This window comes from Panicum virgatum, chromosome 6N (genome assembly GCF_016808335.1).
Source record: "Panicum virgatum strain AP13 chromosome 6N, P.virgatum_v5, whole genome shotgun sequence".
NCBI lineage: Eukaryota > Viridiplantae > Streptophyta > Magnoliopsida > Poales > Poaceae > Panicum > Panicum virgatum.
Genome location: NC_053150.1, coordinates 51,698,132 through 51,710,982, shown reverse-complemented (window position 1 = coordinate 51,710,982; position 12,851 = coordinate 51,698,132). Strand labels below are relative to the sequence as shown.

Sequence of the window (12,851 nt, the reverse complement as noted above, 5' to 3'; positions counted from 1 at the left end):
CTAATGGGGTGCAATCGTGAAAGACATAAACTCTAGAAGATTCCAGGAGACTTGGGGAGAAAGATGAACACGAGCATGCGAAGGAAAGACCCAGGCCGGCCGGCCTAGGCTCATTGGGCCGGCCGGCCCAGCCCTTTTTTAGGTCGGTTCGACCTCCCTTTGACTGAGGGTTCCCTGAGGCTATTTAAAGACCCCTCCTGTGGTTTCAGCATTTCAGCAGTATTATGACCAAGGATACAATGCAAGAGCCAATCAAGGAGATTGATCGACGGCAATACCATGAATAAAATGCTCGCACGTGTGGTTTGGATTTTCTATTTCTTTTCATTTATTTTCAGCATGTGTGCAAGCTTGTGTGTGCGTAGCAATTTTCTGTTTTATTTATTTTTTAGCATGTGTGCAAATTGTTTTCTTTTGCTTTCATCACCATGATAAATAAATGCATCACCTACGCTTTAATGTTATGGTTAGTAATGATGATAGAAAGTTTGTGCCATATTAAAATATGATGATCGTTGCCGCTTTGTCTACTTTCTTGTGCTTGGTTTATGCATGATTAAACTAATGCTCTCTCTAACATGATCTGAAAATTAATTAAATGCCGGCTAATTCAATTGTGGAGGTTATGATAAATTAAGACCCATATCTTTTATTCTTGCTCTCTTACTTAAGCTTGTCAAGGAAAATTTAATTTGGATTTAATTTTGAGCTAACCTTGTCAATGATACCTTTTGCAATTGCTCTACCCTTCTACAAGCCTAAATGATATATCATAACAAACCATAGAGCAAGAATTATTTTTAGGTGAATTAATTCAGGATTTATCTTCTTTGGTACGAGACTAAGAAGCTGACCATTCCGTATTTTTGCGTACTTCTCTTTTGCTAGCCATTTTATCCATGCATTGTGAGTTTCTATACCGGGAACATCGCAAACCTCGCTGGATATCCACCCCTAACCAAAAACATCTTTTTGTGAAACACCTCCTTGACCACAACCTATATATTGAGTATATATTTATTTCGACGGCAAAACAGTGGAATCAAGAGCAAAATTCAGTAAAACATAAGCTTGGGAAGCATCAAAGAGTTCGCAGAAGAAAAATCCGAAGAAGTGGAGGCCTACAGGCAGTAGGCCGGCCGGCTCAACACCCCCAGGCCGGCCGGCCTACCCCTTTTCCTCCTCTGTTGGCTTCAATCTTTCACAAGGAGATGCTCCATTGAATTCCAAAGTTGAGTCCAGAGAATTGATAAAGGTTTTGTGCACTCACTCCATCAAGTTATCATCATTTCATTGCTTGAGGACAAGCAAACGTTCAAGCATGGGGGAGGTGGAGTAAGTGCATTGTGTTGCCAATGGTTCTGAGGAGCAAAAAGAAAGAAAAAAAAGAGGAAGAGAGAAAAGAAAAAAATGAATGATGATGAAAAGCTCCTCAGTCCCTTTAGCTTCATTAAAACTCCAGGTACTTTGAAGATTATTCTATACTCAATTATTCCAACCATGTGCAATCCGATAACAAGGACTTCAGTCATGCCTTGGGATCAACCGTTGCCATTTGCACATGTCCACCATCTAAAGTGTGTGTTCCATTCTCTCCCTCTCCACAAAGAAATTATTTTCCAATGGTCTTTTTGACGAGTCTCGGTAAATCCATAAGAAGTATTTCTTGTTTTGATAATATCTTGATTATAATATCTTTTGTTAGGACTAACCTTTCCAGAGCTCCAAATAAAGCCTCACACATGCATATGAGAGAAAGAAAGGAGAGAGTTCTAGTAAGATTAAGAGACAAGATGAGCTGAGAGTTTCCATTAGCAAATTGCAATGAGGTTTGAATTATTGATCTTGGTTTAGCATTACTTATGGAACTTACTTTCTTAATTCTGAGACTTGTTTAATTTTGAGAGCATGTGCTTAATAATTGTGGGGAAGCATTTAACTTGTATCTACCTTCCACAATGAAAAAGCTGGTTACAACTTGAACTATTAACTGCAAAATATTTTTTTGGGAGCATTGTGTTTTCTCGTGTATGATCAAGTGCAGGGATTGGACACTGAAAGGCAGCGCTGATTTTTATCAAAGACTTACTCGAGGACGAGCAAGGTTTAAGCATGGGGGGAATGTTGGCGCTCCTTAAGTATCCATTTTGTCCCCTGTTTAACTTTGATACTGGCATGAATTTAATATCAAAATCACTAACCATCCTAACCTCGGCCCAATTATTGGTCGTTTTCGTGTTTGCACATATATTTTGGAGGTACTTCGTTTTTGCAGGTTTTTGACCAATTTTGGAGCATGAAATGGCGAGGCCCACGATCATGCGATGACACGAAGAAAGACAAAGGCCAAAGCCCGAACAAAGGATCGAAGACCATGATGATTAGAAGCCCGTTCATGCACATCCACCCTCCAATGAAGCCCAAAAGACAAAGCCCACAATATAAGATCAAGATACTTCGGGGCTAAGCAAAGTAAAGAGATATTTAAGGAAGGATTTTCCATCCTATTCTTCTCCTCGAAGAAATCTCGAAGATAACGACGTCTAATGGGGTGCAATCGTGAAAGACATAAACTCTAGAAGATTCCAGGAGACTTGGGGAGCAAGATGAACACGAGCCGGCGAAGGAAAGACCCAGGCCGGCCGGCCTAGGCTCATTGGGCCGGCCGGCCCAGCCCTTTTTTAGGTCGGTTCGACCTCCCCTTTGACCGAGGGTTCCCTGAGGCTATTTAAAGACCCCTCCCCAAGGTTCACGCAGAGATCAATTCGGGAGACGACGTCAAGGAGCAGAGAAGATAGAGGGACACCTCTCAGAGAGCCGAGGGTCGTGCTAGTTGTCTAGGGTTCGCCCTAGCCGACGTGGGAACCTTGCAAGGAAGACCACGTCGGAGTTCTGGAGCTAGGATCATCAAGATCAAGGTAGGGCCCCGGTTGTGATCTTGTGATGTACAATCATTCATGGTGAAGTTATTTGTGATTCCGAATGTTTAGCGACCATGTTCTCTCTTTCGATTTCATTCTTTTCTTTGGGTTTGCTTCATCCTAGATCTATTATCGAGATAGATCGCTTAGCATGATCTTGTAGTCATGGTGACTAGAGGTTCATGACGGAACTACCAAAGAGGGTTCGACTTGCTTCAGGGTATTTTGTTCAAAAGGGGGGTGTCGTGACAGGCCGTCTCCACAGAGTAGGCGGAGTATCGAGGGATCGGATTGGAGATTTTGGATTTAAAGAGGATTTTCATTGAGATTAACATCTACCCTACTTCACTTCATCTAGCTGGAACTACAACATATGCATGATCTAGGTGATCTAGATTGGTTATCTCTAACTTTCTCTTGCTACCTTCGGTGTTTGTCGTGTTTTTAGTAGATTAGATTCGTTTTCACCATCTCACACAAAGGAATCTCTATGCTAGTAGATTGTTTCTTGTCTCTTTGGTTCCGTGGATTGATAAACCTTGGGGGAATACTCTAAGGGAAAAACTACACAAAACCGTGTGCTTGCGGTATATAAATCAGGGGCGCTAAGGAGCGTCAACAGGCATGAAAAATTCGACAGAACTTTGATGTATGTTGGCTTTGTTGTGAACGAAGCTGACAAATGTGTGTACTATCGCTATGGTGGGGCTGAAGGAGTGATTTTGTGCTTGTATGTGGGTGACATGCTGATCTTTGACACTAGCCTTAATGTGATTAAGGAAGTCAAAGACTTTTTATCTCAATGTTTTGAGATGAAGGATCTGGGAGAAGCTGATGTTATCGTTAATATAAAGCTGGTAAAAGAGAGCAATGGTGGGGTGATTCTTATATAGTCTCACTATGTGGAGAAGGTGGTAAGTTGCTTTGGTTATAGCGACTATAAACCTGTCTCAACACCATATGATGCCAGCTAGGCAATTTTTGGTATATTTTAATTCCAGATGCTATTATCAATTTCATGGCATAAATGAGTGATATTGTGCTAACAAAATATGTGCTCGTGTTCATGTTATTCTCACTAATAAACATGAACAAAATAATAAACCAGAATTGGTTTAGAGTGTACCCTAAGGCGGGACCAGTGACGAAGGCACCGGGTGCGCCGTTCCCATGACTGGACATTGTGTTGGTCAGGGTTGTTTGATGTAGCCGAACTTAGTCGATGCAGTGCAGATGGCCGTCGGGAAGTAGTCGAGACGATCTTGATATTCACTTGGGGAACACAGGTACGGCCAACAGGAAGTAGAGAACGTAGGCGTTCGGCCACCAGGAAGTCGAGGACGTAGACGTTCGTTCGGCCACCGGGAAGTAGATGAAGTAGTCGATCAGGGAGCGAGCAGTTGCGTCAAGATGCTCCCCAAAAACCTGATTGCTCTGCTATCCCTAGTAGGATCTCAGCGTTACAGAGGTTTCGGAGGCCTGCTCTCGCCAGAACTGTGCTCGCAGCGCTAGCGATGGGGATTGCAGAAAGCAGCTGAGGGAGAAGGGAGAGGTCTCCTAAGCAGGAGTACCTGAGAGCTTGAGAGTGTTGTTTTAGAATGAGAGGGGCTGGTCTCCTTTTATAGTCGATCCTAGAGGAAGGGGGATGAACCTGGACACCTCTAGGTGTAACAATGGTCATCAATTTGCACCATTAACCGGTCATCAATCTTCTAATTTAATCGCTATTTATTACCCAGCCATCACTCTCCTCAATTACAATATGGTATTAACATCCTCATCACTCCCTAGCATTAGTAGTGAGGTTTAATTCTTTTCCATTGAATTATTGAATAATTGGGCTAAAAAGCCCCTCATATTCCAACAGATCGAAACCAAGACATGATTTTTCGTCTCTCTAAGCCATTGTCCCACTAACTCCAGGGCTCGAGAACTCTTCTTTAGAGGATCATCCATCATCAGTTAAATAGAAATGGAATAGAATATATTCCATATCGTCCTAATAATGTTTTCTTTTTTTGAAGATTACTAATAATGTTTTCTTGTACTACGTACTACTTGGGTTGGAGGTCAACGGCGAGTCCAACAGTGGCGCTCGCCCTACGAACCGGGGCGGGGCGACTTCCTGCTTCCGGCCACAGGTACCGCAGAGGATTTGCTTCCGGAAATCAAGGGGGCCCTGTCACGTACGACGTCACGCAGATCTCCGCTAGATCGCCTGCCCTGTCCCATTCTTTAGTCCAACAACTTGCCCTGCCATCTTGGCTGCTTGCTCCTCCGATCCCCGATCATGGCCACCGGAAAGTGGAGGGATCGGAGGCCCCACCGCTGCCTGCGCGCGTTTCCTTTTCGTTTTCTTTTCTTCTATCCGCGGGCGGAGCACGAGCACGATCCGTCCGGCGATGATCGGCCGGCCGGCGCCGCGAGGAGATATGGATCGAGACAGCCGCCGTACAGTGCCGACGGCGGCGCGGCCATGCGCGCCCGTGCAGAGGTCAGGTGCACCACCCGGGCAACCCATGACTGCAGGTTTTGGAAATAATAATGGCCAGACCGTTGAGGAATTCGATCGCGCTGATCTGAAAAGGCTTTGAAAAGACCCGCTGGCCGGCCGGAAAGAAGAATGGCGAGCGGCCAATCATCACGGCATAAATATTTTCTTATCACACGTCCATCTCCAAAGAGGATCTTGATTCCCTTCCTCAAAAAAAAGAGAGGATCTTGATGAGCGGCATGATGAGTGGTTTGTGGTAGCACGCAGGAATAACGAACTCCTCGCCGCCGGCGACGCTTAGCCGTGATCGCGATCGAGCTTCCGGCCGCCGCCGCGCGCCGGCAGACCACGCGGCGTTGCCTCCTCCAGGAATGATTGGTTGCCTTGGATGACGGATCACCACTCATCCGACGGTCGCGTGTGGTCGAGCGGCCATCGGACGTCCGGGCGCCGCGTTTTACTGTCACTGTAGCTCCCTCTTGTCTTCTCCAGTCCATGTGCAAGCGCAAGTGCAACTCTCTCTCTCTCTCTCTCTCTCTCTCCCAATCTCTCTCTAGCTAGCGTGTAGAGAGAGAAAGGGACGGAGACGGCGACGAGAGAGAGGGAGAGTAGTTCGTTTCGTACACTCGTGAGGAAATACGAGTACGACGTCGTAGCTAGTCTCGTAGAATAGAGAGAGAGAGAGGCCCTCCCCTGTCGCCTCCATCACTCGCCTCACCACACAAAAATTAAAGCTCACCTCAGCTCAGCTGCTGGCTGCTGGGCCTGCTTGCTCTCCTCCCCTCCCCGTCTCCCTCTCGATCCCTCTCCTCTACCTCCTCGTCCTCGCCCTCCTCACGCGCAGACACGCCAAAATTCTAGGGAACCCCCACTACGCGCACCGCCGCACCCTAGCTGCCGCTCGCCCTAGCTAGATCGATACGGGCAGCTCGCGGCATCGGCGGCTAGCTCCTGCGGGTGCCGACCCAGCAGCCGGGCCGCTCAAAATTCGCGCGCGCCGCCACGCAGCGCCTCGTGCCCATGCGGCGGACCACGCCAGCTCGGCGGCGGACAGCGCGCCACCAGTAGCCTGCCGGACACGGGCGATCCGCCGCTGCCCGCGCGGGCCTATGGATCTGGCCGCATGGCGGGCTTCCCTCTAGGCGGAGGAGGAGGAGGAGGGCACCACGGCCGCGGCGGCGGCGGCGACCACCACCACCACCCCCACGTCAGCCCTTCCTCCGGCTCCGACTCCGCGACCGCCGCCGCCGCCGCCGCGGCATACCTCTACACGACGGCCGCCGCCGCGCCCCGGGGCGGCGGGTTCCAGCTGTGGCCGCACCACCCGGCGCAGGAGCACCACTTCTACGCGCCCAACATCATCCGCTTCGCCGATGACCCCGCCGCGGGCTCCTCGCGCGGCGGCAGGGGCTCCGCCTCCGGCGCCGGCGCGGGCACCATCAGCTGCCAGGACTGCGGCAACCAGGCCAAGAAGGACTGCGCCCACATGCGCTGCCGCAGCTGCTGCAAGAGCCGGGGCTTCGACTGCCCAACGCACGTCAAGTCCACCTGGGTGCCCGCCGCCAAGCGCCGCGAGCGCCAGCAGCAGCTTGCCACCGGCGCCGCCGAGCCATCCAAGCGACCGCGCGACGCCGGCGCCCAGCCTTCGTCCACTACAGCCACAACCACTTCCTCGGGTATGCACTCCCTCATCCACTAGCCAACCAATTCACAAGCTCAGAGCTACCAGATAGTTGCAGACCAATCAGCTGATACTAAGCAGCATGCTCATGATTGATGCATGATTGATCATCAGGAGAGCAGCAGCAGCAGATGGCCATGGTGGGCGAGCGATTCCCACGGGAGGTGAGCTCGGAGGCGGTGTTCCGCTGCGTGCGCCTGGGCCCCGTCGACGAGGCCGACGCCGAGGTGGCGTACCAGACCACCGTCAGCATCGCCGGCCACGTCTTCAAGGGAATCCTGCACGACGTCGGCCCGGACCCGTCCGTCGCGGCCGCCGGTGGCTTCCGCCACGCCGCCGAGGGGTCCTCCCCGAGCACGGCCGCGGCGGGCGAAGGCAGCGTCGCGGGGCCCGTGTCGTCATCGGCTGTGGTCATGGACCCGTATCCGACGCCCGGCCCCTACGGCGGCGCTCCCTTCTTCCACGGCCATCAGAGGTGATCAAACGGCCACCTCGATTGACGGGTAGCTCAGTCTTAGCTTGCTTCATTATTCCCTTTAGACATGACATGTTGATCGCCTTCCAATCCATGTCTTGATATTTGCTTATTTACTAAAAGTATTATCATCATCATCTCTAAATTGTCAGTAGATTTTCCTTACCTTGATCTCTTCTCGCTCTCAATGATGCATAAACTGATGATGAGCTGGTCTCCTGTTCACTGTTTCGTTAGGATCATACTACATACTACTGTAGTAGCTAGGCCATCAGGTTACTAGAAGTATAAAGCTCTGGACTAGCTAGCGAGCAGTGTTCATGATTGAAAATTTAATCTGATATGAACGACAATTAGGTGATATGGTGCCTTGCATTGGGAGAGAATGGTTATCTTGATTATTGACAGTTTGACACTACTACTCTTTCCTCTTGCCATTGTCTCTCTTTTCATCTTTTGTTCCATGGCGGTGATGATTCTGTCCCCTGGTGGTGTCTTGAAAATATACTTAGATCGAGTACGGGAAGTTAAGGTTGCTCTGCATATATATGCTCCTGGAGTATTTGCTGAAGAATAATACACAGCACCATCTGATTTCTACTCCTGTGTGGCTGTGTCTATTCCATAAGGTGTGACACCTTTGCTTTAGCTTTTCTCTTCAAAAGCTGAGCCCTAGTTTCCTAGCTAGTAGCTACTGCTGATTCTTAGTTGGAAATTTGGTGTGAATGATTGCTGTGTTTTGCTCCTTAGAGAGAGAGAGAGAGAGAGAGAGAGGAAAGGAGAGAGATTTCTTCCAGTCATCATATGCTGAAAGAAGGATGCAGGCAGCGTCAGAATGTCAGATATCTATATCTTGGGAATAATCACAAATGACGAGATGATTGGAAGGAAATGCTAGTTACAATGTGCTTTCCAATGTTTCCAAGTTTGGTAATCGCAAACAGGGTTCCTGACTAGTGTCGGATCCACCATCCAATTCCAATCATATTGCATCACATCATAATTCTGTGTTGTCATCTCAAGCAAATTATTTTGCCATGCTTCCTGATTTAATTGTCATTTCAACCATGATAGAAAAAACAGTTGCATTGGGTGAATGTCAGCATATATATTGTGATCTGGACCTAGCAAAACAATGGGCGTGTGTTGATCCTTTTCTATTTTATTCCCAAATAATGGGAGAGTTTACTTCTGAGTTTTTTCGGATCTGATGATTATATCACAATTAATTATACAAAAAGGTATATAAAAATAGAGCACTTTTAACATACCACCACCCAAGGTTAAGAATATGCGTGCACTGCTTCCATATAGCTAGGGCAATGTGATTGTCATCCAAGGAAGGGCATTTCCATCTTTTGCCATCAATATGTACATTTCTTGAGCAACACATTCATTGTCTCTATATATGGAGCGGTGAATAATGAGGAACTTAGGCAAGTAAATATTATCGGTCAGTCATATAATCATTTATGTGTATTGTGTAGCAAAACACCGGGCATCTCTCTGGAGACTCAATCAAATGCTGATTTTCTACCAACCTTCAAATTGCATGCATTTTGTTTCACATGGTTCAAGTATGAATGGATAATGCTGCCATTTTAACCTTCATTGAGGATAAATTGTGTGATGCTTGAATGCTTGATCTTGGACCATTGTTCTTTTCTACCTGTGCCATACTCCCTCTGTCTTGAAATGTAAGGCACTTTGGTTTGTATTAAGTAAATTTTTTTTAAAGTTTGACCAAGTTTATAGAAAAGAGTGATAATATTTTGAATGTCAAATGAGAATAATTAGATCCATTGTGAAATATATTTTCATAATTTACTTATTTGATATGTTAGATGCTAATATTTTTCTCTATAAATTTGGTCCAACTAAGTTAGACTACTTTGACTTAGGACAAAGTACAATGCCTTATATTTCAGGATGAAGGAAATATATAGACTTGTAAGTTTTGTATCAAAATCAAAGTGTACTAGTGTGAATGTTATCTTTTATAGAATTTTTGTTGTCTTGATTATTGCTACTGCACTGTGGAATGCTTCAAATTTCGTTCTATGCTGTCCTTATTATTTCAAATCCCTTTAGTTGATGTTATGCATATGTGGTGCTGTGGGGTAACATAATTGAGAAGGTACTGATCTGATTTCATACATATGATTGAATTATATTGTATATAGCATTGTCCCATTCTTCTCAGCTTCACTAGAAATAATACAAATTTCAAAATGCTTGCAATTTTGTCCAGTGAGATTTCTTTTAATGTGATTACCCTTCACTTACACTTGCTTCCAGATTTACTGGAATGACTTGATACAATGTTTGTATTCTTTTGACAATTTTTTGATCAAAACATCATACACATTATGAGTGCACATTAATGTCCTAGTAATATAGAATATATCTTAAATTTGTTGGGCCTTATCCATACATTTATGTCAAATTGACTATTGATTCTGTTTACCACAAAAAAAAGACTATTGATTCTGTCGTGTACTGCTGGTGGTGTATTTAAAAAATTGATAAATTCTATTGGAACACGAAGCGATCGGTTAGGACAAGACATTTGACCTAAGGTAGATCTGGAATTATTTGTCTAATGTTATGTTGACGACATTATTACCAAATCTGGATATCGAGAATTTTATATGAAGTAAACCTGTTATAATCATCATATCTACATAATTGCTTTACCTGTCCTATAGGATGCTGATTAATTTTTCTCAAACAAGAGAAGGTAGTACTAATCACAAGTCTAATTTGTTCAGTAAATACTATAAGTTCTTAATCAAACTATACATTTTTATTTTCAAACATACATGTGCAAGAATTAAATAGGTGAATTAACTGGTAGTCTAAGCACTTAATTGTTCATCAATTCTTCACCTAGACAGAAGTCACCATCATTATATAATAATGTATTTGTCACGCAACTCCAAAGATGCACGATGATTTGGCCTAATCTCTTTGGCTTTGATCTGTTCCTTTCAATGGAAAGGCTAGTCTTGTTGGAACAATAATCGGTAAGAGCAACTCCATCAGACCCACCTCCATATCTCAAGTTTAGAGGTCTAAGCTAAAAAGATGTACTCCAACAGACCTTCTACTTGGCCCTCTAGTCTGGGTGGCCTCCAAATTTACCCCTTCATCCTCTATTCCTAGGGAGTCCCTCTAGGGAGCCCTCTATTATGTGTTAAAATTGACGGCTATTGCTAGAGTTGAATCAAGTTTGAAGGCCTCTAAAAAATAGAGGCAGTTTCTATTTAGCATTTAGAGGGTCTAATTTAAAGGCTCTGAAGATGCTTTAACCCCTTTGGAAGTTGGAACCTTGTTATAGAAATTTCATGCATACGTTGTTTCCGGTTGTGGACTATGCATGCATATACTCAAGTCAAAGCTGTTTGTAATTTTTAAGTTCGTTGTGTAGTATTTTGGCTTTATCTTTTGAACCTTTTTAAAGACTTTGATAGGGACTGGTTGAACCTACCACTCTATTGGCATTTCCAATTAAATATAGTCAATAGTTAACAGTTAAGTATGCTATCTATATCTTTTTTTTAAAAGCTCTAAATATTCCAGATCAATCGATAGGCTACGTTGGTCTTCCAAATAATTTACCCTCAACACATTAAGCTGGATTTTTAGAATTAAATTTTAGAAGCACATGCATGACATTGCCAGAAATAACTATGAGTCGTATTTTTTTATTTGTTATTAATTGGAACTTTTGCCTTGAACTAAAATGTCTGCACACGTACGCTGGCATTTTCAGGGTGCACTTATGCTCCCCACCCCTCTCCTAGCTACTTGTAGTTCTTTTTTTTTTCAAAGAACGCGCATACGCATCAGTTGAAAGTCACTAAATATTTACTATTTGAATCTATATTCACTAAATCTTGTCACTAAATACTTTACACCATCGAAGGAACATCTATATATAAGTTTAGAAATGCTAATGAACTTGGGTCCTAATCTATAACATATAAGATTAAAAGTATGCACCCGGTATCTTGTCCAAATAATAACTTATCCAGGCCACAACTCTAGCTGTAGGCTGTGGTTATTTATCTAGTAGTACGTACCGGGTACCTTGTTCTAATCTGTGGCACGTACATGCATATCTTAGAAAGCAGCAAAGCACTGTTTAATAAGACTTGTTTTCATAGCGTATTTGCGCTTTGACATTATTTAAGTATTAATTATCTCACTTAGCATCTCATTCGCACCATCCTTTTGCATCAATTTTTATTGCTCCCTTTTCTTTTCCGAAAATTACATGTATGTATGAGTATGACCCCTTTGTACAACCTATTATTTAACAACCAGGAAATTATAGTTAAATCAAATGGATCCAATGAGTGTATAATATAACTTATTGTATAAATATCGGTGCTTATTTTAAATAAGTGTGCCTGTATAAATTTAAAATATGTGTCGGAACTGAGCTAGCGATTTGCATTTACCCAGTCCCAGATTTCACTGATCTGTAGGGGCGCTTTATTTATGCAAGCAGACAGAGATAACGACGGAATAATAGTAGCAGATGCATGGCTGTGCAAATATTGTGTTTGTCAAGAACAGTTGCAGCATGTACTGGAGGCCGGGTGACACTAGCTAGCTAGGCAGCCATGCATCCCTTTTCGCCGTTCCCCTTTGCGCCTCTAAGACTGTCTCCAGCGGCGGCCGGTATCACACCCGGCACCGTGCTTTAGGGGGTCATTTCCTCCTCCAACCGCTCCAATGGAGCACTGTAAAAGACCCCCCAAAATGGCGGACGATGGCAGGACCCTTCACAGTTGGGGGGCATACGGACGCACTCCAACCGCCCGTGGGGCCCAAGCAGAGGGAGAGCAGGAGCCAGCGGACCGTGGAGGGCGCGAGCTGCCGACGGAGTGTGGTATGGAGAGGGAAATATAAAATATTGGATGATGGGGGTATAGGGGTGTGGTATGGAGTGTATTGTTGGAGAGGATTTTGATATGGAGTGCGGAATCTGTTTAGAGGGAGGAGAATATTCCTTTTAGGAGATGATTTTAGAGGGTACCATTGGAGACAGTCTAAAAGGAGGAAATAAGGAGGCAAGGATGCGACGGATGATGATGCAGGAGCGGCGCCAGTACTGTTCATCATCATCATCGATCTCCTTTTCCAGTAGAGATCAGAGCAGTGTGTGTGTGCGCGCGGGCTCCGGCCAGCCGTGTTCCTTTCCCAGCCGGTATTGTAGAGCTAGCACTAGAGCAGTGCCGGATCGATCGGTCGGAGAAAATGAGGATTTTA

The 12,851-nt window shown here is 45.0% G+C and overlaps 1 protein-coding gene across 1 annotated transcript; it reads left to right on the top strand.

Annotated features, from left to right (window-relative positions):
* The first annotated feature begins 6,127 nt into the window (after positions 1 to 6,127).
* On the top strand, positions 6,128 to 7,984 carry LOC120677237 (protein SHI RELATED SEQUENCE 1-like). The gene is made up of 2 exons (XM_039958383.1): positions 6,128 to 7,091; positions 7,211 to 7,984. The coding sequence occupies exons 1-2, from the start codon at positions 6,539 to 6,541 to the stop codon at positions 7,573 to 7,575; spliced, it is 918 nt and encodes a 305-aa protein (XP_039814317.1). The 5' UTR covers positions 6,128 to 6,538; the 3' UTR covers positions 7,576 to 7,984.
* The last annotated feature ends 4,867 nt before the right edge of the window (positions 7,985 to 12,851 follow it).